General features: G+C 37.4%; 1 protein-coding gene across 3 annotated transcripts in view; it reads left to right on the plus strand.

The window, feature by feature from the left end:
- The window catches only part of ZPLD1 (zona pellucida like domain containing 1), a 94,069-nt gene that overhangs the window by 58,029 nt on the left and 8,531 nt on the right, over window positions 1–27,509 (plus strand). The window contains exons 4-11 of one of the 3 annotated variants that reach the window (XM_085072599.1): window positions 5,353–5,476; window positions 5,607–5,714; window positions 14,828–14,941; window positions 20,144–20,364; window positions 22,693–22,874; window positions 23,523–23,595; window positions 26,620–26,717; window positions 27,328–27,408. In XM_085072599.1, the coding sequence (XP_084928725.1) occupies window positions 14,836–14,941; window positions 20,144–20,364; window positions 22,693–22,874; window positions 23,523–23,595; window positions 26,620–26,717; window positions 27,328–27,408 (761 nt within the window). In that variant the 5' untranslated portion in view covers window positions 5,353–5,476; window positions 5,607–5,714; window positions 14,828–14,835. Of the gene's footprint in view, window positions 1–5,352; window positions 5,477–5,606; window positions 5,715–10,920; window positions 11,062–14,827; window positions 14,942–20,143; window positions 20,365–22,692; window positions 22,875–23,522; window positions 23,596–26,619; window positions 26,718–27,327; window positions 27,409–27,509 lie in introns of all 3 variants that reach the window. The other 2 variants (XM_085072582.1, XM_085072590.1) reach the window with 2 other exon arrangements.

The raw sequence follows: 27,509 nt of genomic DNA on the forward strand, positions 1-27,509 counted from the left end.
TCTTGTTAGAGTTTCCTGATATTTAATGGTCTTACTGTTTTGAAGTTTTAATCTTGCATTAAATTGGAGAAAATTGTCCTAGTGACTGTAGCAGTGACTGTTATTTGTCTGGGAAAAATCTCACGGAAAGTAGTCTTGAGAAATCTGTCCATGAACTGACTAAACATGGGAGGCTCTGCATTTATTTCAATAACTCTGCAGTTTGCTTTTTCTTCTTGAAAAAAAGTAGCCTTAACCCCCCTGCCCCTCAAAAGTAAGAGACTCCCAAAAGAAGCTCCTAGTGTAATGTAAACTAGGCTCTAAAGCTGAAAAACCTGCTTACACCAAAAGAGGCTGGGGAAACTCTTTGGCTTGGGGAACTTCGCTCGTGTATTAAAGCACATTAAACTCTCATCCTACCTTACGTGGTGGTTGCTTTCCTCCTTGGAGAAGCCCCAGGCCGTGGGTGCACACATGGTCTGCAGCAGAGCTTGGTCAGGCAGCCCCTTTTCTCCTGTTCCCTTTGGGCTCTCACTGAGCGGGAGCAGCAGCTGGGACTATCCCCATGTAATTTTTCACCATTGTGAGCAGGGCCTGACTCTCTGAAAAGGAAATAAAGGCCTCAGGATTCGTCCCTGGAATAATGACAAATTCAGGCATATTTCTTTGCAATGCAAGCTAAACTATCTGTATTTTTCCAACAAATAATTATTGCTTCATTCACCCTACACTCTGGAGGCGAACAGACTCCCAATCATATGAATGAGGTGATCTTTCAGCAACTTAACACTAAACTTGAGAACAGATGAAATAAGGAAACCACTTAGAGGAGAAAGACCTCTCTGTGATAGCCCTTTCTCAGAAATAGAAGATTTGCTGTTCAGCACCAGCAAGTGTGTAGGGAACCAGCTGAATGGGAGAATCTGTCCACTCCTCTAAGTACTTAATGGGACACTTATTTCCCTTTGCTAAAGAAAGGCTGGTGACATCTGCATTTAGCTGAAGAAGCTAATGGCAGAGGGAGACAAGGAGAAAGGCTATGCTGTAAAGCAAGAGGACCAGGTTAATGTTCCTTTCAGGTCAAAAACATCTGAAGGATGAGAGGGCTTCTGAAGAAGAAATAAATGCTTTAACTACTGAAAAATTAAGTATAATCTAGGACAGGAATAGAGACACTGGATTTAACTGGGAGGTGGAATTGTGTTCATAAAGAAGGGTGCCTCAGTCATACATACAAGTGTGCGGTGTTTAGGATTCATCGAATACTACCAAACACTGTGTATATTTGGAAATTGTAGTCTTAAAACCAAGTTTGCATCTTGTGTGTGAACAGTGTAACTCTCTATGACTGGAGAAAAGAGAGCAAATTGTCACTTAGTGATTTTTTGCCCCCTGCTCCCCCCCTCCTTTTTTTTTTTTTTTTTTTTTTTTTTTTTTTTTAAGATTTGGGACAAAGTAAAAATGCTCTTGTATAATCCAAGAGGAAGTTGAATTCCAGATTTATTTTCACACTGGGCTGTCAGGTTGTCAACATGAAATCTGATTTTTCATGGGAAATCACAGGTGAGCTAAAGTCATTTATGGTATAGATGCAGATTCTGCCAGTAGGGGCTTAAAAATCTAAAACTAAAAAGCAGAGAAGTTGTGAAATAAAGGGAAATTTTAAATCAAGAAATTAGCTAGTTTTAATGCTGTTCTAAAGCACATGCAGCATGTATTTGTTACCAGCGTGCAGGCAGGTTTTCATAAATCCAGACAAGCTGAAGGACTCTTGCGAGTACTTTTTACTCTAGTTCCCAATTTGTAACCACAACCATTTCTAATTCACATTTACTTCTGCTAATACTGAAAAATGTTGGTCTTTTGATGTGTGGTGTTGTGTGCTAGTAAAACTAACAGGGATTTGTCTATCTCAGTTCTGTGGTCTGTACCCAAATGAAACTAATTTCAGGGTTGCTCACAATCTGTTCAGGTCACAGTTTTGCCTTTGGTAAAACTTCACGTAAACTGGGTTTGGGTTCTGTGATGTTTCAGTACAGTATAATTTCATGATCATTTTTCTCGCTTGTGCTCCCTGTTCTGCTAACAGTTTGCATTAGAGAGATTTAAATTACAGTTGCTTTGGCAAGATAGAAAGTGAACTAGATAGATTTGAGGTTGAATACTGCTCAGTTACTTAAAACTGGTGTGCACTTTCTCTAGATGCCAATAATGTACACAGCCATGACAATTTTTAAGCCATGTGTTTGTGTGAGTATATTTGATTACAGCTGGGGAGGAATCTCTCATGCAGTATTGATTTTTAAATTTTTTTTCCTTGTGGCTAAAGCACACATTGATTAGGTATAGTAAGAATTACATAAATTGTTAATCCAGTTTATCTGGGTTTTGAGCTTTTAGAAGAGACCTGGGTAGTAATGTGAATTGCTTACATCAATGGGCTTAATAAGGTCTTAATACTGAGAAATCCCTAGAAAAGCAAGTTGTGGGGTGGGGGGGGTGTGAGTTTTAAATGTGGATGAATATAGCTATGAGAAACACAAAGCAGCTGGAGAAGGAGTGGGGGGCTGTTTGGAGGCTTCCAAACTCATTGTCAGAAGAACTGAATGTACTAATGTAGGCCTGGTTGCAAAACAGGTATGTAACAGGGGACATAATAGCTGTATGTGGATAAGGATGATGTCTAGGGAAGAAATCCATGATTACTCTTAAATATACGCCTATATATGTCCAATATGTACGTCAACATATGTTCCAAATATATGCCAAATTTTAACAGATTATTTTGTCAGAAAGATTTGCTAGTTTGTGTTTCAGCAGCTGAGGTTTTTCTTTTAACCATCCTTTTTTTCTGACTTTTTTTTTAACATTTGATGTTGACATAAATTCTACAGAAAGCATGTGACTAGAGAAATTACTTATCCAATTGTATATAAGACTTCCTCTGTTCCTAAACAATGGAGATGTTCTTTGGCTGATTTGTTCCATTAGAAGGTCATTTAGGCTGCAAAATTCAATTCATGGACACTCCGGCAATCACTGTACACCTTCAGAGCTCATTTCCAAAAAACCCAGAATCCTTCTTCATAAAGCAAAACATTTCACTTTTAAACTGAGCATGGGAATTTCGTACAACTCATGAAATTGAAGAATATTGTGTTTTGAAATAACCTCTGTGCTTAAAGCTAACAATCTAGCTGAGGTTTGTGGAATTTCACATTAATAGTGAAGTTCTGATGTGGTCTGTGTTTGGTAGAAGCAAGTTTAAGATAACCCTGGAGCCCTTCTATGAGAGGATAATAGTGATAAAAACCAGGAATTTTTTTCCTGGTTGTTAATAAAGAATTATATTAGCTATCTTACTTTTATTGAGAGAAATGCAAATCTGGCAAAATATGTAATTTTATTGTGGGCAAATCAGCAGCAGAATTTGGCTTGCTTGTGGACTGGTTAATAAACTTTGGACATGACCTTTTATTTGAAATTTATTCTCTTTTACTGAGTTTTTCTATTTTCTTACAGTTTCTCTGTCTCCTCACAGTTACCTAGATATGGGTAGTAAGGTTTGAGGGCTTTCTAAGTCCTGGAGAAGCGGAAAAAAGAAATGTCTTATGTGTTATATCTTTCTATATGAAAAGAGAAAGTTTCTTAGAAGCGAATTGATAAAATTAGTAATCAGACTGCATCCAAATTGCTAACATTATGGTTTAGAAGAATCAGTTTGTCCAGTTTCAAATAATGCATAAAGTATGAGTGAGATGGGCAGAGGGATTTGTGGGATGGAGACAGATTTTTAATTTGAAAATGAGCAAGATATCTCCTCTTACTCATAATGAGCTGCATTTGGAAATCTTATTGTCATCTGTTCATAGAACTGTGATCTTCTATTTGTCCTGGTCAGAATAACTGTTTGAAATCATACTGAAAACTTGCAAAGCTGTTGAATATTATACATTATGAAAATAGTTTTCTTTATGAATGCACTCTTAGATTAGAAAATCAAATAATTAGGTGTACATTCCCTCAAGGGTTAATGGTGAAATAGTCAGGTTTGTTTCATTTTTATCCTGTCAAAGAATTTGGGGATTTATTTTTATTTTAAATGTAAAGAATAGAGAAATAACACATTGTACAACAGTGGAATTTATATTATCTATAGAGAACTTGAAAAAGAAACCTGGGTTTTTGAGGACATGCAGTATATCCTTCAGGTCACTTGTAGGTACAGTGCAACAGCAGTGAAGAGCCTGTTTTTGCTAAGCACAGAGATTTGTTGATTGATCTATTCCTGTAAATAAGAGCAGATTACTCCTGTCAGTGGAAACAGAAATTGCATAGTGTCTTATGATGATTTGATGTTTTCATAATTTCATCTGAAGACCAAAAGATAAGGGATGATTTTTGATATTACGCATGTCTTAAATAATAAAGAAACATAAATAGAGATTCTCATTTTGGAGACCTAATCAAGGTTAGACTGTGCTTTAAATACTCTTGTTTATGAAACTGATGTTACACTGAGAAATTTCATTGTGGATTTGTGCAAGGCTTCAGTGTTAGAAGGAAAATCTGCTTTCCTCTGTCACTGCCCTGATGCGGGAGGATGAGGAGGAGGAGGTGAGTCAGGGCATCATGTCACTGCTGGTTCTGCCATGTCTGCCCTGTGGGGCCTGCCTGGGTTGCCATGAGTATCCACAGTGTGCTCTGCAGCACTTTGATATTTAAGAGAACCAGGCTGAAGTGAAGGCATGGCAGAAGCTGGGCTTTCCTGTTCTAAAAACTGCCCTACGTTCCAACAAATCCAGGTACCTCAAAGCTATCCCTATGAGGGAAAAACCTATAAACTACTGTTTTCCGTGGCCAAAGGTGTAACAAAAGCTTCCAGGCACAGATAGTTACAATATGAACTGAAGGGAGGGAGCAGAAGGAGGAAAAAATTCTAATGCCAGAAACGGGAGTTAAACACCCCCCTCCAAATCCCAGAAATGGAGGAGTAGATATTATGAAGCAGGTTTAGTTTCTAGCAGCTTGATCTTTGCCTTTGTGTGCACTTGGCTTTGTGAGCATTGATGTCCTGTTGGTAATTACCATTCTGTTGACACCTGTATTCATGATGACACCCCTATATCACATTTTCATCACAGCGTGGAATGTCTCTCTTTTTGCTTTTGTTTTGTTTAGTACTATGAGTTTAGCCCAGAGCTGAAAAAAAAAAAATAGACACTTCTCACAACACACAACGGTACATTGATAGCCCTGCAGTTTAGTTACTGATCCTATCTCAATGCTTCCATTTCTCTCCTTCCTGCCACCCCTCTTTTTAAGCAGACAAGGTTTTCCCTCAACAAGCTGATGACAGAATAATTTCTCCAGGTTGATTGTTTGCCCCACATGGTCCTCTGGAGATCTTCATACAAGTGGAGAGAAGCAGATCAAAAGCCTGCAAGAATGAAACAGGCAGAGGATTGAAAAAAGCCACCATAAAGAACCTACTCAGGTTTCACTCTGATGATGAACAGGCTTGTAAAGTATTCTGTGACCTGTCAAATTTTCCCATCTGAAATCCAGACCTATTTTAAAAAGAATTTTCATAATGAGTGTCTCTTTTCCTCCATCCACAATCTCAGAGTATTTTCTGAAAAAGTTCTGCAGGGCAGAGGAGTCGAACAGTTGATCACATGCAGGAGCACGGGATAGATGGAGTACAGCTGACTCAACAGCTACAGGGGATTTGGGTAAGTGCCCACCATGTCAGCCAACTAGAACTTACTAAAATATTGGTTAATATCACAGCATTCCTTACTTTTAAAAGAAAATTCTTTCTTTATCACCTGTCAGACAAATTTATCCTCACTAGGAAGTCTCACTGGTAGTTCGTTGGGGAAGAAGTGGGCAGGGAATGGCTGATGAAATATGAAGGTGTTAGCATCCAACTATGATTGACTTTTACATCTTAGCTTTTACCTAAGGCTACCCAGGCCAGATGCTCATGCTATTAATGCAAGGGGAGGAAGCTTATAAACGCTGTGCGATGCTGGGGCTATCAATGTATGTCAAACCCACTCATGTTGCTTTCAGGAGGGAAACAATCAATTGCTTGAAGGAGACACTGTTACCCAACTTGTGGTGTCAGTCAGCCTGTTCCCACAGTCATTGCATTGATGGAGGAAAATTTTGATAAGCAGGACTTCTTATCTGGCTCCACTGCAATTGAATGACAGGAGTTCGTTGATTGGAAATTACATTGTTTCTGGTCACAAAGCTGACTGGACATGGTAATTGCACCACCTTTGTTTATTTTTAAAGTAATAATAATGGCAATATATTCTTGAATGAAGATTGTGGGGATTTGAAATCAAGTCTTCAGTTAAGCTGATGAACTGATACAGTCTAAATTGACATAGTTACTATAATTGCCTTGTGTACTGCAGGGGAAAGCCTTAAGAGCTGCAGAAGATACGAGTGCTGGCCCTGCTTGCATATTCTTTATCAAAGAATGGTTTTACCAGTGCATGATGTTTTGTTTTCTTTCAGCTAGATCAGCCAGTACTCCTCAGGCTTGTTTTACAGGTTGGCTCAAAAATTACTTCAAACCTTGTTTGAACTCCCAAATGGCTACAACATGGACTTGAAACATGGTGAAAGAAATAGCCATAAGAGAATCTCTTCTATTTCACAATATAAATAGTTTTTCTTTTAAAATATAAATCTCGAAACAGAATGCTCTTTGATTTCACAGTTTATGAAATCTGTGCTATTGTGTGCTTCCTTTGACCAAGGTACTAGCAGCATTATTTACTGCAAATTTGTTTAACTTCCAAGGATTAGATAAGGTTGTATTCTACTACTGCATTATTCTACAACCTTACTTCTTAATTGTTGTTTCTAAAAGTGAGGAATTTGAAGTAATCATGATGGCATAAACTTGCTGTTTTTTGTGAGGGAAGTCTTATTTTACTGGTAACTTTTCAAGCTGCAAACAGATGGCTGCAGTATAATCTACTTGCTAGTGACATCAAGCATTATTGTACTGAAGATTTATATTTATATTGCTCTCTTCAAAACCATAAAAAGAGTAATTAAGTGGAATGATACTCATTAAGATCTTTATCTGCCCATGTGACTGCAGGGCTCTGGGGTCAGGAAATAGGATTAAGGACATCTCATCACTAGATCAGTGGGTTTGAATCCAGACCATGGTTAGAGGCAACTGAAGGCCACTAGAATGTGATGACACTTCAGGGGCCTATATCAGATGATTTGATGGTTTCTGTAAATTTGCTAGCTGATGGAACCCCCATAATGATCAGTGGTCTGAGAAGGAAATCTGTAGACTGAATGTACATATGTGGAGAATGTATTTAAGCTTAGGAATAGTCTCTTAGTTCCAGGTTTTAGGGACAGTCTTTGGACACTACCCATGCAGGGGACATGACACAACTGTTGCTTTTGTGTTTCAGTCCAAGATCATCCTGGGCTGGCTTCAGTCTCAGTGATTGTCAAATGGCAATGTCTCCACTAAAAGTGAAAGAGAAACACAGCATAGACCAGCTGCAATAGAGCTAAATGGTCCCATTTTTTCTCACTATTGGATTAATTAGACAGTATCTTAAGCACTGCAGTTGTGTTCATTACAGATACTACTATATGTACTTGCCAGTCTTTAAGTGAATGTGGCACAGCTGGTGGTGGTATGATGGCTCTTGTTTTGTAATTAGGTTGTTTACAGTATTTTGTAGCTGAAGTGAGAAGTAGAAAATCCAACATGATTTTTATTTTTGTTTTAAGATGTGAGTCAGAAACGCAGTGACCTCAATAGGGAATCTATCAATGTTTTCAGTTGGTTTATATTCTTGTCATTTCAGTTGAATCCACTGAAGTTGCACTAAAGAATTTAACTCTAAACCACAAGCTTAAAGAAAAGCAGAGCACAAAAAGTCAAATTATTGGATTTTAATGATTAAAAGGAGGTCTTGATTTGTCAAGAACATACAAATTTGAGTTAAAATGACCTTTTCAGACCACTCACTGCTCCAAATGCTCCCCAAACCTTATACTCAATTTGGTTTCTGTTTTCCTCAGGTCTTGCTGATGTCAAAGTTTTTCTGATGCAGTAGACGGTCTAAAGAGTGTGAAAGTGAGAGGATAATCTGTTCAAAATTGCTTAATTCAGGTCCAAGAGTTGACCATAAATCACTTCCTTCAGACCTTATTTCCTCACAAATCTGCTTTCACTGGCAACATTCTGTGCTTTGTATCTGCACGAATGCCCTGTGGGAAACACTGGTTAGTTCATGCAGGTTGGAAGAATAGAATAGAAATCAGTCTTTTCTGTGAGGCTCAGAAGATGTTATTTTGTGCATTTCTATATGTGGAACTTAAAGCTGATTTGTGTTTTCACACGTTATTGAGGTGTCTGTGAACCATGGATTTGGAAACATAATTTCAAATAGAGACTTAAATTTTTTAGCTTATCTCTCAGATACATAGCTATGTAATTTTATTGTATGATATGATTGGCATGATTTGAAAAATTCTAGCATTTTCTTAGGTTGTTAAAATAAATGGAAGAGAGAAATAAGTATACTGTTGAAGCCACTTTTGTGGGACTGCAAAGCAAATATTCTGGCAATATTTAAAGTAAAATTCAACTGTTCCATCATCAAGCAGAACTATGGTGAAAATAATATGGGACTGTGTAGGGGGAAGATACCACGTTTGAAGAGTATTAATATTTCACTAGTGGATGCAGGAAATACTAGAATAAATCTGTCATTTAGCACAGACTAGCAGGTAAACAGTCTACTCCATGAGCTCAACTCTTGCAAGTGAATAAATTTAAACAGATATAGTAAGTCCAGATCTCTGGCTTGTTCAACAAACACTTGTTTAGGTTTATTTATATTTTAATAATTGTATTTTCCTAGTAGTCTGTCTCCTTGGAAGAAGATATTATGCAGCTTTTTATAAACGTCTTGGAAATATTTCATAAAGGCATATTTCACTTTGTCACTCATTCTCACATCATAAATATGCAGTTAACTTAGTTTCTTTTCAGATTAGATTAAAAAAAACTCAGTGCATCCAAGGATTGGTTGTAAAAATGATGACACACATGTATACTAAGGTACAGTGTTTAAAAGTTTATTAGGAATGTTTTGAAGTGTTAAGATGCAGAAATTTTCTTTTTAGGAGCTTATTGGCAGTATGGTACAGCAATTAAATATCCCTAGTCATTAGGCAGGCGGAAAAACCATCTCAGCTGGAGTTTTGCCTGTCTGAGGCTCTGAGATGAAGCTCCAGATGGACCTGTGCTCGTGCATCTCTCTCTAAACACACCTGGTTTTATTGATTCAAGAGCTCTGCATGGCTGTAAGGCTTCTATTATTTACCCAACATACACATTTTTTTCTCACTACAGTAATGAGATTCACAAAAAATACTGAGCTGTGTCTTTTGGAAGCAGATGTAGGTTTGCAGCGTTTTGGTAATCAGCAGGGTTTAGAGTTATTATTTAATTTGAATTCATAGACACACTATGAATGGCTTCCATATAAATATTTTATGATCTTGAATATCAGTTGCCCATTATGGTGTGCTGGTCAAAATGTGGTCTTTCAAATTAAAGTCTAATAATTTTGATGTGGCTTACTTATGTGGAAACTTAACATCTCTTTCCCAGACTCTTTGACTTTTTTATTCTGTGAAAGAGATTATTGTAAAAAGACTTGAAAATAACCCAAAATTATTTTAACATTAGCTAGAATTTTGTAAACTTTTGAACCAAAGCAAAAGCTTTGTTTTTCAAAAACTGCAAAAATTTCTTCCCAGTCTCATTTTCCTTGGACAGTATGGCACCTGCTTGATTCACAAAACATCTTGGCATTTGAGATTTTAGCTATGATTTAGAATTGGTATGGGAAAGCTCCTGTTTGGTTCTGGCCGAATTTGGATTAAAGGGAGACTCCAAGCTTTGACCCAACATTTAATTACACTTCTGATATAGTATGGAGCTAATCCAGGTTCCCTTTTTTTTATAAATCTTAAGAATTGAGGGGAAAAATATGAGTGGAAAATAAATACATGTCATTCCAAGGCCAAATAACTGATGCTGATGGCAAGTTTCTACCTGACTGATAAGTGTTTTTAAAGCATGATCTTTCTTGTTCAGTTGATAATTGCTGAGTTCTGAATAGCTACAAGACAGATTCATTTATTATTTAAAACAAAAATATTTTCACTTTTTTGTGTATGGGAAAAATCAGGTGATTTTGTACATTCTGAGGTACACTGATTTCTGATGTTATTTTATTATTTCCTCACATATGTCAAATTTTTACATTTGCTGTGAGCCCTCAAATACTGTAATTTTGGGAGCCTACAGGCTCTTCACAGGTTTAGCTCCATCATCAGCTTTAGCCTTCTGTTCAGGAAACTGATAAGTTCAATGTACATGTGTGCCTCTGTGTGTACACAGTTATCATGTATATATGTGTATGTGTGTGTTTGCATATATTTATTTTTTCAGCTTGGTAGGTTTTGTTAGGTGTCAGAAACGTGATGGCAGTATGGAATCTGAAATCACAGAATACTCTAAAAAAATATATGCATGCTTCAAAGTCTCAGAACCAAAGATTATCCACAAAACCAGAGAAATTTTATAGTCGAAATCTGTCTTGAAGTTCTTTGTATCCCAAGTGCCCGTTTTTCTGTAACAAACCTTTTGAAAAAAGGCAATTATCACCTTTTGATAGGCTTACCTTTAAAACAGTTGCTGTAAAGATCCAAGTCCTGTTTTATCTGCATCATAAGATCCAAGGATATAAAGTGGAAGGCGATAGTGAAAATGATCTGGATAATTTATTTCAATAGGATGTACAAGTTAAAAGAGAAAGTTCCACTGAAGAACTTGAAGTAGAGACTATTTTTCTGGTTTTGTTCCAAGGGTTACTTTTAGGTGATGGCAAATGAGCTCACGTTTAGAAGCAAAGTGGTTTTGGAGGAGCTGAGAGTGGCACAGTGAATGCTCTGCACAGCTGTGCACAGCCTGAGTGCACATGCAGGAGCAAGTGTGGCAGCAAGGCGAGGCAAACCACAAAGACAAGGAGCTGTTTTGTCATGAGATGACTGAGAAGGACTCAAAACATGTAATGATAATTCGCAAATATTTTTCTGACTAGAAGTAATGTTCCTTTTCCATTACTTTTAGACACCTAATGTACATTGCTAGACAACATTTAGGCAGTTACTAGGTGTATATGAAAACACTTACAAATGCACCATCAGCTTATTAAGTGCCCATCACATCTATAATTTTCTTTCAGAACTTGTTATTACCACTAAATGTTCTTTTTGAAAAACTTATCCAGTCAGAAGGTAGAAAGATCACCATATTATTCTGCTGAACTGCCACACCCTGTGAATTAAAAATAGAGAGTAAGCAGTGGATAATAGGAAGTTCTTATAAAATGCACAAAGAATATTTGAAATAATAATAATATACTTGGAAGTCACAACTAGCTCCCAAATGCATTTCAATAAAAACATAGGACTGAATCAGTGAATGCTGTTGACAATGGAAACTTTTTGAAGATCTTTTTAGAGAGGATGAGAAAGAAGAGAAATGCATATCAGGTCATGAGAGGAAAGAAGACAAAATTTAAATCAAACTACAGCTTCTCAGTGGAAATAAATTCCTAAATTGACAGCAAAAGCTTGTCTTGTTTAAATCATAAACATCTTTACTTGGGAATTCTATGCAGGTTTTCTGACATGGTGAAGTTTATCAAAGCAGGGACGAGGGCTTTGTGAAGTGATAACAAATAAATTGAGGAGTGTGTGTTCCAGCTCTGACCTCTCTGTACTCTTCCCTGATATGCAGCACTGAACAGTAGGACCTGACTCTTGGTACATCAGTGAAACATGATATGGATTTGTCAATTAAGGGTTTAATGATTAGAAAGGGTCATATTTCCCTTGCAGTCTGTGTTGACATCTTTTTAACTCTGGAAGGCTCCTTAGCAGCCAAATATGTGTGCTAGTAGATCAAAGCACTTTTTTTGGAAAACACTAAGAGCTGCATTCCTCAAAAAAGGCATACAAAGGATTGCATACTAAATGCAGAAAAAAAGGCAAATATCTCTCTCACAGATTTCACTCCTGGATTATAAACCATCCTATTCCTGGCAGTTCCATGCTATTTTACATTTTTGTACATGGATTTTTAATTCCATATGCCGGCAATAAAATTATATTAGTGTTACTATTTTGATAAAACTTTCATTCCTCTATAATTGTATTAAATGGTCAGCCATATCAGTGTGGTACAAGCCTTTTGGTTGGGATGCCTTATACATTTGGGATACTGAAGTTTAGAAATTTCTTTTGAGAAATAACTTGTTAGACGCCTTTAAGACCAGGCTGGAAAAGCTGGAATGGCTGCCTTAATTGTTGTTGGGGTAGGCAGATCAATAATATTGGCCTCTCAGGGGACTTTCTAACCCCGCAGTTCTCTTGAGAAATGAAAAATAATTCAGGTTCCTAGCTTATTTAACCAAAATCAGCAGGAGTCAGCTCAACTGGGGATGTGGATCTGCATGTTGATCCATATGCAGATGAGTCAATAGCCAAAAAGCAAGTAGGAGTTAATTGGTTGTGTTAAAATCTGAATTGTTCTGAATGCAGCTAGAGAAATAACGCTATAAATACTTAATGTCTTAATTCAGATTTGCTCCTTAGCAATCATCTATTCTTCCTCCAAAATGCAGCAGTATAAGTTATTTAATAATTAAAATTTTAGAATTTATTGTGAAGTTCTGCTTTTCATCTAAAATAATAGTTACAGCTTTGTCAGTGACATCTTTCATTAAATTCTTTTCAGACATGTTTTTTTTGCTAGCAAAAAACCGCTGTGGATATTTAGAAAATTAAATTCAGATTTAGATGTTGATAAATTGCCCTTGATTTACACCATTGTAATGGACATAAGAAACCAGCCCATATACAAGAGAACAGTAATAGCCACCTTATTGATATAAGTGCTGTACAAGCACAGGTAAGGCTCCAGGACACTGGAGAAATGCCAGTTTTCTGAAGGAAAAAGTGCTTCTTTCAAAATAAAGTATGAATTTTCATAGTAAACAAACAAACAGAACACTGCCTTACTTCTCCATCTGAGAGTAATGGACAGGGTGAAGAGATCATGAAAATACAGAGGTTTCATAGCAACCCAGCTGGAAATTTTATTTGCTTTCTTATGTTTTCACAGTTCTTCATCAACATTAGCTGCAAGTGCTGTCAACCTCCACAAGAGTCTAATGGAAAAAGAGTAAAGGGTCAAAGAGTGCTTTTGTTTATAATTTAGTATCCACCTGAAACAAAAAGGAGGTTGCATTGTTGCTGTAAGTTACACTTCGAGGAAGTTGGGAAGAACTTGTTGGCAGAGCTCCTTTTGAATGTGATAATAGCAAAAGTTATATGTGACTTCCCAAACATGCAAGCTTGGCTGGAAGCTGGTGTTTCCAATTCCATGTTTTATTCCATGTACTTCCAAGCAGAATTACAGAGGAGTCATTGTCTGTACACTTGGACATATCTTTGACTTTTTAGAAGAATTTGGGTCAATGTTTTGTTGGAGTTGATCTGTTCATGGACAAAGCTCTTGGGAGTGTCCTCTAAGAGTCTTGCTTTCAACACAGAGCATTAAATGACCATGGTTTGAAAATTAGTGGAAGCCTTTGTATTATAGAGGAGATTTTACCTCAGGCTGCTGTGTAGCCATGAAGGATTGAGTCAAGGGTGAGCATTTGTCTCAAATGCTCTTTCCATGTGCTGTGGCCAGCTCTTCTCAGCAAGGAATGACAGTCCCTTGCCATGCCAGGCATGGCTGCATTCAGGTGTCCTGCATCTCTGGAGTTTGTAATGTTCCTTATCTAGGTGGAGAAAGGTGTTCTGTGGTCTCAGAGAAAGCAATTTCCTAAATCAAAGAATTGCTGAGTTCCTGACTAGGCAAATGGAGAGCATTGCCACATTTGGGGTCCACATCACCAGCTATATTCTCTAGAATGACAAAACCTTATTTATAAAAAAAAAATAAATAAAAAAATTAGTGCACTTGGATTCATGGACATTCATGGACAAAAATCTCGGTATTTTGAGATGCTTTTGACAGACAGGTACAAGATTTTTTTTTTGTTTGTTTTTGTTTTTGTTGTGGTAAATACCACAGGTATTACACTTGGGAGCTTTCCTTGCAAAAGGAATAATTACTGAGAACACTAGAAATTCATGTGTTCTGATTGCCAGATACAATTCAAATAGAGGAAAGTGTCTGTACCAGCTTTTTGTATAAGCTCAATTCAATTGCATGTGTGCTGCAAAGAACAAATGTTTGGCAAATAGATACTGATTTTTATCCTAGGATCTTGAGCCTGAGAATTGCTGAGCTAGCAATTTTATTTCTATGGTTTTCAAGGAATTAGAAAAATAGTTTAATTTTATCCAAGACATCTTTCTAAAATGGTTGGAATTTAAATATTCCAGAAACTCTAATCTATCAATATATTTTAGTTTGGTGTTTTTTGGTTTTTTTTACCTTTTCTATCATCCTTGAGTACCTTTTATTTTGCCACAAGTTATGATTAAAAGTTGTAGAAGTTAATAGAAATTACACATTACTCAGAAGCAGAGAAATTGGCCCTGCTGTCTGTGACCTCTTTCCCACAAGCTTGTGAGCTTTATCCTCAGTTCCTTTGCTGGAGACCATCGCCTCCCGAGTGATTAAATGTTTGCAGTAAGCATCTTAATGCAATGAACAGATGTGTGTAATAACCACTTAATGTTTTCCTAGGTTTTGCAATGGAACAGGTATGGTTGCTTCTCCTGCTGACGATTAAAGTGCTTCCAGTGAGTGCTCAGTTCAATGGATACAACTGTGATGCTAACCTCCATAGCAGGTTTCCTGGTAAGTATTTAATAGACTTTTTTTTATCTAATAGCTTCTTTATTGTCTTGGTTCAAAGCAGTGCTTATTTTTAAATACAGAGCTTTAAATCTGTCTAAAGCCTGGGGGTAGGACTCCACATTAAGTGAGTGTTAACTATCTTTGTGACAATGAACTTGTCTAATGTCGCACTTTACTTCCTTCTTAACTGCACAATGGGTCAAATTCAGCCTGGTAGCAATGCACACAATTCCCCTCACATCAGTGGGGTTTGACCTGCTTTGCCAGAGCTCTAAACTGTCCAAGACATTCGCCAGAGCTCATATTGTTGTAAATGTTCTCTATAGATTTAACACTCTCACACTTCTAACTGGGTTTTCTTTTGTGTTTGGGTTTTATTGTTTTCTCTTCCTGGGTAAGAGAATATAATTATAACTTTAGTAAAATAAAGAAATATGTCTCTATTCTAAGCAAAATTTAGTGCCTCGCTTCAACATTATGCCCTTTGCTAGGCACAGGTGAGGCAATGGGATATGTCTGTGTATGATGCATTGTCCTTTCTCTAAGAAAATGGGAATGAAGTCATTTTGGGGACACTGGATGTTCAGAGCTGTTAATACAATGAGAAATAGAAATGAAATGTCAGTCTTAGTGGCATGGTATCAGGGTTTTTTCAGGTAAAGCATCCTTTTAGTTTCTATTACATTGCTTATCCTTCTTGCTTCAGTTGTATCTCGGGCAGAATAATAATAATAAAAAGAAGGCTGTGGATACTGTCTCTCTCACATCTTGTTTTTCTGAGATAGCAATTGAATTGAATAGTTTAGTAATGAACTCTCAGTGTAGTATTATGCTGTAATACCTTTCCTGTAGTTGCTTCTGAATAATAAAAGTTTTGATTTTTTTTTTCCAGGAAGGGTCAACTCTTTTATTAAATTAAAGTCAGTAGAAGGCGGAAAGTCTGTTTATTGATTCCTATGTTACTACTACACTGCTAGGTGCTCTGTTGACATAAAGACCAACAGTGGGTTTGATTCTTTTCCACTTAATCAATATGGGTATGAAGAACAGAGAAATAAGACAGACTGAGAAGATCAAATATGTTGTTTACATTCCTGAGAAAATCACAATTTAACTGAGTATTTCACAAGCTACTTGTATATTCCCCTTCTTAGCGTCAAGTTTTACGGGTTTGCCTCAGAAATGTGAAGGAACTTTTCCCACCTGCTGCAGATCTACCTTTTGAGTTTTTTTATGTAATTGTGGCTTTTTTGGTCATTGTTTCAGGCTTCTTGAGGGGTTTGCAATAGCTAGAGGGAAATTTATATTCCTCTTTCTGAGTTTTAAAATTTTTCTCTGGTCATTCTTTGCACCTGCTCTGTGCCAATGTTTATTTGCAATGTGATACCTGTGAATTGAATTCATCTCCTATTGTGGGTATTTAGGGCCTCTTGCAGTTCTGCCTCATACAAATGAGTCATATCAGATTCCATGTCTGCCAAATCTCATTGACTTGGGAGAAAATCTGTTTAGCTTATACATAAACAGATTTTTTTTTTTTTAAGTAAATGCTAATCACTCCTCACTGGCCACAGGAGCTGAAAGCAGAGTCCTGTTTATTCTTGTTTGTCATCCATGGCAGCAAAGATTCTAAGGCTGTAATTTAATCAACAGTCTTACAGTTGATTTTGAAAGCTAAGAAAGAAAAATAATTCTGTTTATCAGCTGTGCATCAGAGACAGAGGTAAAAGCCAGGAACCCCTATTGTCCCCAAATTTGACAGATGATATTTTCAATATGCCAAAGGGTCTGCTGTGTAATGGGCTGGGGCTAGTGGAGCTGAGAGGCTGCTGAAGATGGGTGAGAGAGACTCTGCAGGGGGAAGGAGCTCACTCTTCCTGTGCTGGCTTCCCCTGGGCTCAGGCTGTGGCTTTGGGGATGCTGCCTCAGGGCCCTTGGAGTTCAAACTGAAGGGGGAGAGGTGAGAGAGAGGTCAAAAAGGAGATTGTTTTAAAAAACAGTATCTCCCAGGCTGAGATACTACTCACAGAACCTGTTTATGGATAGACTTTCTTCCTGTTCCTTATTTGTTCCACACAAGGAATCTTCATTGCTGTCAGCTGGAATTCAAAGCATGGGGTGCAGATACCAGAGAAGCCATTGGATTTTGAAGTTATGTCCTGTTTTTCTTTAAATGTTGTTAAAAACCAGAAGTTTTCCTCAACAAAGAGGAGAAATGAAGCCTTCCTAGAGGAACCATGGAGCTCATCCATTTTTCATTTGCTTGTGCTTTTATCATTCATCGCTTAGGTGACTTCTTGCATAGGAATGGTGCTGAATAAATAGGATGACAATCAGACAATCTTTTGTTTCTGCAGTTTGCAGGTTTATTTTAGAGTGCAGGAACGCAATAGTCATTAGGAATGAAGGAAAAATACCCCCCATTTTCAGTAGATTGAAAATTCAGTGATTTTTTTAATACTAAAAGCTGGATGTGTTCCAGAGAATATATAATTAGGTTAGATCTTGCCACCCTTCAGAGAGCTTACCTGGGGAAAAGCTTTAGCTCTGCATTGCAGTAAAGCATAGCTTTTAGAAGGCTTTTGGGGCATAGAGCCATAGCAGTCTGTCTTCAGTGGGGAAATGCAGTTTTGATTCAGGGGGTTCTTGTTTTAAATATGTATTGAGAACTTAGTAGGAACTGAGGAAATGTTGCAGCCTTTTCACATACATGATGCATTTTAATTCAGTATCAAAGCAGTGATTTGATCAAAGAGGAGGTTCATGCAGAGAAACTGGTTTTGAACTACACAGGTCTTTCCATGCCTCTTCTGGTGGAATGACTTTTATGAGTGGTCTTCTGTGGAAAACTCTTGTCCTCTGAGGGTTTTTTGCTGCCTACCCTGGGGTGAGTTGGCAATGTGTGGAGGGCCAACAGAGCAGGAGTGGGCAGTGGAGTTCCCAACATTTGTCACCATGAGTCTTTCCATAATTCAAGATTGTCTTTGTTTCTGTAGGATCTCTGTATAACTTGAACTTTGCTCTCTTGCTTGTGACACATCTATGAGCGCTGTTGGCTATAGACAGCTTGTGTGATTTGAGTCAGAAAGAAGGTAGGAGATTTGTCTGCATGGAAACTCTGTGACAGAGAGGGTATTATATTTAAATTTTCATTAGATGGGTGATGTAGCCTTCAAACCATTGCTCCTCTTATAAAACCAAGAGCTTTTAATACAGGAGTGCAAATACTTTTTTTCTTTCTTTTAAAGTTATGTAGGAATAATATTTACCTTCCTGAATTGTCAAAAAATGAGCTAGATATTTAACATCTAAGAGGGCATTAGATCTGTTTGGAACTAGCTTCAGATTTATTTCTGAACAAAAAATGTTTTGTTTCCAGAACAGACTATTTGGCAGCAACACTTCCTTGTGAAGTAGTGGGCAGAAAATGTTCAGTCTGGAAAGGTTGTTTATCCTCCTGTATCACACAAAAGTTGGTTTTGTATGGTATGGTCTCATTTCCCATAGTGTCAAATGATAATTTTGCAAGCAGTAGCAGTAACTTAATTGGTGAAGTTACTGCTTTCTGAAAAGGCTTGAAGTGAGTTATAAAATTAACTGAGCTACTTTGTGTTCCATCCTGCAATTCATTACAATCTGACTGTTTGTGCATCAGTCCAAGGAAGCACAAATGCACACTTTGCCATTCACCTTTTTGTACTGGTCCCTCTGCCTTAGTGCACTCATTAAATGGATCATAATAGTCCTCCTGTAACGAAAACCAAGGCATGCTGCTTCCTGATCTTTGTGTGTTACATTAGTGGGGTTATGATTGTGTACAAACCAGGAGAATTTCATGCCAAATCACTTCCAACTCCTGCCTTGCCTCCAGTACCTTTCTGCCCAAATTTACACCCAGTGAGTAACATTTATCACGGCATTAGCTCAGGACTGAGCTTGGCCTGTTATTTCCTGCACTTGATTGTTTTGGCTTGAAAGCCACCATTAAAGCTGTCTAAATTAAACTGCTTGTGCTCCTGCACCGTGGGGGAAGAACTAGGTCATTGTAATGGAGATTTCATTTCCTCTCTGTTGTGATAACACGGTGAAACAATTCATTTCAGCAAGCTTAATGGTATAGTATTGACTGAAGTTGTTCTACAATTTTTAATAGCACTTAATCTTTAGGCAGATGCAATAAATTAGTTGTTATAAAAAGGGAGTAATGCTTGTGTTTAACACAATGCAGTATGCATTTTTGTGAAGCACTAGGGGAAAACACCAGAGCAGCTCCCCAGTCATCTGTGGGCAAAGAAGACCTTATAGAAAACCAATGTTAGAGCTTTAAAGCAAAACAATTTGTTGCTTAAGCAATCTGTTGCTTGTGCCTGTATCTGAACCTGATGCTTTTCCATTCAGTACATAAAAATCTTCAGAACTTCTGAATAAAAGGTCAAATTGTCCGAAGATGGTTTTTTGCTGTTCAAAAATTGATCAGTTTTAACAGCTGCTGCTTTCTAGGTCTTTTGTGTTGTCATAATGCACAGAATGAATGATTGCAAGATGCTTTGTAGTATTGATCATTGTCTTTCAAGAGCCAACTGATTTTTCATTAAAGCTCAAGTTGATGGTTCTTAAAAAAAACCCCAGAAAACCCAGGAAAACACAACTTTAGAGAAATCATAATAAATTACTCTGATTAAGCTGTTGATTGTACTTCAAAGTCTGCACAGCCTGTGATCTCATACAAAGTGGACTCCAGACATCTCAGAAAAATGTAGCCAGTATTCCATGCCAGAGTGGGCTGGAAGGCAGAGCTTGGCCTCCTCAATTTCTCAAAATTACTTGGAAATTTCTGTTCCAGAGGGGCCTGCTTAATCAGACTGCAAATATTTAACCACTTGCTGTTTTCTCCTCTGTTGCAGTGTTTCATTTTATGAATGTGCTGCTAAAAGATTTGCTGGGGGATTTTAGATAAATGTTTCTTTCTTGGTCACACTATGTTGCTATATTAATTCTTGTTTTTTTCTTTAGTGAAGTGGTCGAGTCAAATCTGTTCTGCAGACTAATGCAATTCTGACCTTTATATTCTAGCATTTTGTTGGGACTGAACTCTAAAAAATTATTTGGTTGGAAGTCACAACGCTAAAGTAACTGCTACAACAATTATATGATGCTACTTCAAATCTTTCTACAATGTCTTTCTCTGTATTTTTCTTGCAGCTGAGCGAGATATCAATGTTTTCTGTGGAGTACAGACAATTACTATGAAGATAAATTTTTGCACAGTTCTTTTCTCTGGTTATTCTGAGACAGATCTGGCACTGAATGGGAAACACGGGGATGCCCACTGCAGGGGCTTCATTAATAACAACACCTTTCCAGCAGTGGTCATTTTCATCATCAATCTGAGTACTTTGGAATCTTGTGGAAACACTTTAGTGGTAAGGCCAAGTCAAAGTGAAATTATAGCATGGCTATTTACACATAGGATCAAGGGTATGTTCTTGACATTATTGTATCTTTTACAGATAGTATTTACTTTGTTTTACACAGTTAGAAACATATTGCATACATCAAAGAAAACCAGAGAAAGTTAGTAATTTATAATCTTGATTACTAATGAGAAAATGTGGTGGGATGCACATTTGGCCTCTGATTAGAAAGTATAATGTTAAATATTTTTTCAGTGGAAAAATGAGATTTTTCCAAGGTGTTTCTAAAACTCCTGCTGACCATGCCTTAGATTTCACAGAATGGAGAGATTTACAGTTTGTGTGTATCACATTAAGTAAGCAGTGATGACTTGTATTAAAGTACCCTACATATAACTTACAAAACCAAGCGTAAAAAATTCATTGTTTTTAAGGCTTTTATTCTATTCAGAATTCCTACTTGTACTTGATCCTTGTCAATTTTTATAACAAACCTCCTCTTTTGTTGCTAAGAATTTTGCTGAAACTGGGGTGCAATGTTTGATATGCTCTGAGACGTCTTTGCCTTAGGCTGAGTTTTCTTTTAAAATTTCAGCTAGAAGATAGTTCAGCAAATTCAAGACTCTTCCAACTGTAGCACTTCCATAACCTGCAGTAGAAGAATTTTCCAAGGAGCAGCTTCTTCCTGTTTCTTTATATCTGGTCACCTTGTAAACTCCCTGAATTTGTTTGATTATGATTGTAAGATCTTGATGCTTAAAAAACAAAACAAAACAACCCCTAGTCTGATAAGTCCAAATAATTGGAGTTCTCCATGAAGTCACCCACCAGCCTGCAATGAATACAAAGACAAATAGCAGCTGAAAATATAACCAAAAATGTTCCCTCCATGCTCTCTGTTTATTCATGCTGTGCCCCAAATGAAGGCAAAAAAGGAGCAGGGAGCATTTTTTGTGTTCCCCACGCTGGAGTAGTACAATCCCCTGTATTTCTTGGCAGTGTTTCATAGCAAAGACCTTCAAGCCAATTTTCAATATAAGTAAAGGAAAGACCAAAGTTCAGGCAGAACCTGTGTAAAACCCAGGTCTTTCCGTATTACAGCAGACTAAACTTTTTACTTTATGGGTATAGGGTGGTGAGGAAGATGAAGAGAACTGTAGCTGACTACAGCCTACCTTAGCCTATAGTGTTTAGGCAAAACTCAGATCCTAGAAAATTCTGCTCTCAACCTTTTTGTGCCATTTAGCAAATCATTAAGTATGCTATTGGCAAAATGTATGCCTGCTTCTGTCTTTTAGGTGTGTATTCCATGGAGAAAGAAATCAAAATACCTTTGTGTCCTGTGCTACTTACTGCAAAATGTTACAGGATGATTTGGCCGTAATTTAATTTTTTTTTAAGAAACCATATGTTCTAAAGCTACTTAAAACATCTGTTTTGCTAATACAGTCATACAAAAGAAACGCTACAGTAAAAGTCCAGTGCAATGTTAATTTACCTGGTTGTGTATGTGCCTACTGAGAAAGGAATTTGTGACACTTCTCAGTTGTTTTCAAACCACCCCCTTGTTCAGATCAGCAGTGACAGATGCAGTGGGGCTGGGCTGCTACCAGGAGGAAAGTGTCCCTCAGTTTTCCTGAGACCTGCACATTATTGCAGGCTCTGCATGCTCTGTGAGCTGAGCAACACAGAATAACAAACGTGTCCATGGACAGAATTTAGGTTGCATTGACATTAAGCTTGGATTACTTTTCAGCTCTGTAATTTCTGACAGTTTATAGTTTATAATTGAGATTTAGAAATTTATAATATAAACAAAGCCACAGGCTCAAACTTCAGCCATTTGTCTTGTGTCTGCTTAGAAAGTACCTTATTTTTTATGTGTCAAAACCAAAGCTCAACAGTGAGAAGATATTGTTTCTGTGAATGAAATTACTTGTGTATTAGCCTTTTTATTGCATATGGAAACTCAATGTAAGGTAATATTTTTTAACTGTAATAGTAAAGTTCCTTCAGTTTTTCCCTATAAGTCGCATGAATTCATTGGGAAGGTAGAGAGAAAAAGTACCTACCAAAAATATGCTTCCAAGATTCATAAATTTTTTCAAATGTTGCTCAAGTGTGTTCTAAGAAGAGTGATATGGCTTGTGAATTGCATATGCATGATTCCAGGGACATGAAAAACAGAACACGGGGAAGATGTTACTAAACTGAATTAATTTTTGAACGTTTTAATAAAGATATTTGAGTAAATTATGGGCAAAACCATCAGTGCCCTTAAGTTTTCTTGCTCCACAGTTAAATTTCAGCTAACTAATTTTCTGTCTCCCTCAATAGGTATCCTCAGCTCGAGGTATCAATGCTTATGGAAATACCTCAGTGGTACAGATCGGTAATGTTTCAGGCTATATTGACACGCCAGACCCACCAACGATTATCAGCTATTTGCCTGGCCTTCTGTACAAATTTAGCTGTAGCTACCCACTGGAGTACTTGGTTAACAATACCCAGCTTGCTTCGTAAGTCTACTTTTTCATTCCTGTGTGTTTCATCCCCATGTTTGTGTCAGCATGTGTACGTGCCTGTCATAACAGTATTGTCAATGTAACAATTTTTGGCTGTTTAAGAGTACAGGAAAGGAAAAGCACCAAAAGGTGTTCTAAGGAAAAAGAAAATTCTGTATCATCATTATGAGATAACATGGTTTATGGAGACCTGCTGTTAGGAAGAGACCTTTAGATAATGTAAAACTTCCCTTAAAATTCAGATGTTCCTATGAAAAATGATAGCAGCAAAAGAAAAAAAAGAAAAAAAGATAACTTCATGAAATAGTTTGTAAACTTGTAAATATAGAATGCAAGAGAAAATAGTTCCATGAGTAAGCCTTGTACATCATGTAAAGTGGGTTCCTTTTTGTCACTTTGCCTCTCTGCTAATTATTTTTCTGATTCATCCTTTCAGTAGCATCCATTATTTTCTGCATAGTTAAGACTGCCAGTATTTCCACTATAAATTCCTGTTTCTGAAGTTTATAACCCAAATGCATAAATTAACTCTTTGTGATACGACTCATTGTGGTTTTTAATGATAAAACCCACTGCAGTATGCAAAAATGAAAATAAGGTATCTTTCTTCATGATGGTTTTTGGTTTCTGGTTCTGTTGTAGGTCATCAGCTGCTATTTCTGTAAGAGAGAACAATGGTACATTTATCAGCACTTTGAATTTGTTGCTTTACAATGTGAGTATAAAACACAGTATGACCTGGAGTAAATTAATCTCTGCACTATGTGGGTACAAACTGGTTTAGCAGACCAAAGTATAGACTCTTCATAATTTGCTACTTCCTTCCCACTCCTCCCATGAACCAAGCCTTGCTTCCAGGCATCTTTCATCTCTGAATTCCTTTTTCCTTTTTGTTTGCATGTACCTGCTGTCTTGTATTCATATGGCTGGTCTTTGAGGACACTTACAGCCTTTTGGTCCTGTATTTATACAGTTCCTCAGTTTACAGCTCTGGCTTTCAGTTTGTAGTGCCATGTGACTTATCAATTGTAGCAATAACAATCATACTTCAGAGTGCATACTTTTGCCTGCATTTATTATGTTTTGTGTGAGTGTGTGTATAGGTGCTTTGTACTTAAACAGAGAGTACTCTGTAGTATTCTGTACAATTATTCCAGGCCTATTCCCTTAGCAATGAACTGTAGCCCTTTGGCTGGGCTATTTTTATGTTCAAGCCTCCTCAGAGGGTTTCAGTCATCTGTGATTTTAGTGAGGGATGTATCTGTTTCAAATCTATAGCCTGATGCATATATTGCCTTACGGTGGGGACTTTAAAGATTTTTATAACAGTTTTCATCCATTGCTTCTTCCTTGTGTTTTAGATAATTTAAATTGAATATGCATTATTGTAAAAGCTTTTATCATGTAAAAAGGGTTGGTGACACTAAAACATGAAAAATGCAAGGACCTCTACATAACATTAATCCCTGAAATTATATTTTTGTGTTGATTAAAATTTTTACTCATACATTTTAAATACCTGATTTAAATATCAATTTTTCAATCTATCAAGCATCATTTTTGTAAATTATGAATCCGATTTTTTTTGCATTATTATTCATGCCATCTTGCTGCTGAGTTATAATTCATGCAACTGATTTAAAAGTCAATGCTTTATGCTTTGAACATAATGAGTTATAAATATTGCAACAGGACATTTTTCAATGGCATGCTCTAAAAAATCATGTTTGTTTGAAAGAGCAGAGCTCCAAATAACAACCTATAATCTGTTAAAATGATGATTATAGTTCTCTCATTTTTAAATAAACCTGTGATCAAAAAGATGGAGCAGAATGAGGGTAGGCAGATTTCTAAGCCAAGCCAAGCATTGACCATCACATGCTGGCTGCCTTTCAGGGCCCAGTTCAGCAGTGTGGAATAAATGCTTTTGATGCTCATACTGAGAATATTTGTTCTTTGAATATCCTGCACCAAAATGTGCTTTCATCCTCCCCAGCCCTGCAAGCTTGCAAGTTGACCACGAACAGTGGTGTCTTATCATTCTGACAGCAGTTGTATTACTCACCCTGGTGAGCAGCGCTGTCATGAATAATACTGCTAAGGCTGGCAGATTCCACTAGTAGATGTGCCCTTCTGCTGCACACCCCAGGGCTGGATAAATACATGGACATTGCCTGCATTTTTCCCTGTTGGGAATGCGTCTTTGGACACCTGTTGTCTTGTGGGCTCACTGGATCCCTGTTGGCAGCCCTGGTTTTGGGAGGGACCTCGAGGCTTCTCTCCACCCTCGCTGTTGGTGAGGGGTTGTGTACAGATGTGTCTCCTGACTGCAAGCACCTGCCTTTTTCCAAATTTGGCTGTAGTGTGATTTCTTAACATTGACTCTTCCTCTTCTCAGCTTACTTCTGTCTTCCCTCACAAAGTGTTGTTTACATCTACTTTGTGATGCTATGCATGTCATTGTTAGGAAAGAAAGAAGAGCTTTTATGATAGACTCAGAGTTTAATAGCAAAATGCTTAATGGGCTTTCACAGAGCCTAAGTGGCTATGTGCTTTTATGCCTTTTTGCAAATGCCTGTCTAAATGAATAAAAACTGCTCTTCAAGAATAAAAGAGCAGCCATGGAACATAGTAGTGAGGGTCTTGCACTTTTTAATCAGTTGCAAAATGTGGCAGAGATATGTATTACAGAAATGCAAAATTAATTTGAAAGAAGGCAAACCTACCTCAAGGCCTCTGCATAGATTGGATATTTGGAACGCTGTTAATTTTGGCACTGTTACCTTTGAAAAAAATCACTTGATCTCTAGGTGTAAACCTTGCTGATGCTGTCAGCTGCTGCTTGCCATGGTCTCACTTGCCACACTGAACCCGGTTGAAATCCTATTCACCAGATTTTTTCACATGTATTGAGTATTTTGACCTTTCACAAGAGTTTTCAACACACCAAGCTGCTGTGCTATTTGCATTAGCAATGTGTTTGACATAGGTGACTTTACCAGATAGTGAATTTTGATATTCTGAATTAATATCTGTCACACAGATTTGTTTCACGGTTTTGTTGCTAAAGTGACGTTAATGGTTCAGACTTAGAGCAATAAGCCCCAATAAAACAGATATATTTAAGGAGTAGCATATGGGGAATTGCCAAATTTTAAGTTGCATACAGCTTTCTTGAAAACGCTCTTTTGAAATACTACAGTTTAAATGAAAATGTTTGTTAGAGGTAGTTTTCAACAAGCCAGCTTCCATAGAAACTACATTTTGCATAACAGAATGTCTCTGTTCTCCCAGACTGTAGCTTAAAATATATAACACCTGTTGGCATTGCTATCTCCACTAATTCAAATAACCTTAGCAACCTTTCCTGGGAAAGAGTGCAGTGTGACAACCCAGTAAAGCTCCTCCTTTAGAAAGTCACAGTAACTCCACTTGTTGCCTATCTGCTCTGGGAGACTTACTGAAGTGTCAGCGAATGATATGTTTTCTTTAATCACTGATCCAACCACTTTGTTAAATCATAGATTCTCCCAAATTGTTGCATGGGGCAAAGCCAGTCTTTACAGACAAACTTTTAGGCAAATTCTCTGGCACTGCTTTTTGCTTCTTTACTTAGGACAAAGTAAATGATCGTTCTGCACAGGAGGGTCAGAAAAATTGATGAGAGTTCAGTCTGTGGATGCAGATGAGATGGTACAGAGGACTTTCTGTTACAATTGAAGCAATGTTTGTTTTACAGGATTCAACCTACACCCAGCAACTCCTTATTCCAAGTACAGGTTTACCTTTGAAAACCAAAATATATGCAGCTGTACGAGCAACCAACCTTGATGGCAGGTACCATACAGGATGTTATTTCTTGTCTTGCTTGCTATTCAACTCTTGGTACTTATCTGATTTAGAAGCATCTGTCTTTCCTCATAGCTTTTTGTATTTTAGAATAATGGTTGGTGTTCAATAATCACTGCTCTCAGCTGGAGGGTGTCAGGTCCTTGACAGTGAATGCATATTTTGCTGCAGTTCTCGTTATGAAAGTTTTCCTGAATTATAATTTAAATCCTATATTGCTTTTATTTAAGAAAAGGCCTCTGTGTGATCAAGTGAGAAAATACAAGGCTTTTAAAAGTGCGTTAGTTTGGATTTCTAGTCCTATGTGGCTGTGATTTCTGAGAGGTGTGCAATGTGTGTTGGTATGGTGGTTGACTTGCATGAAACCAAATGATTTGATTTATACAATTCTGCTGTGATGTTGTGCTATTTAATTTCCTATGTAGTTGAAGGAAGAGGATGAGCTGTATGTGACCCATTTAATACAGTAACTCAGTTTCACTGTAACAGCCTGCATTACCTATTTGCTTTCCTGTACTGTCCTTTAATCTCACCTCACTCACACCCCCCACTCTTGCACTGCCAGCTCCCCTCATCTATCACCTTACTCCCTGTGCAGGTGGAATGTTCTGATGGACTACTGTTACACCACACCATCTGGCAATCCTAGTGATGATCTTCGATATGATCTTTTCTTCAGGTGGGTCCTGTGCAAACCCAGTATTTTGTTGATCCTTCCTTAGGAAAATAATTATAAATCTCTTCAATAGTGATGTCTTAAACTGCCCGGAAAGTTTAAGC

Source organism: Lichenostomus cassidix, chromosome 1 (assembly GCF_008360975.1).
Source record: "Lichenostomus cassidix isolate B80296 chromosome 1, HeHo_3.0, whole genome shotgun sequence".
Lineage (NCBI taxonomy): Eukaryota > Metazoa > Chordata > Aves > Passeriformes > Meliphagidae > Lichenostomus > Lichenostomus cassidix.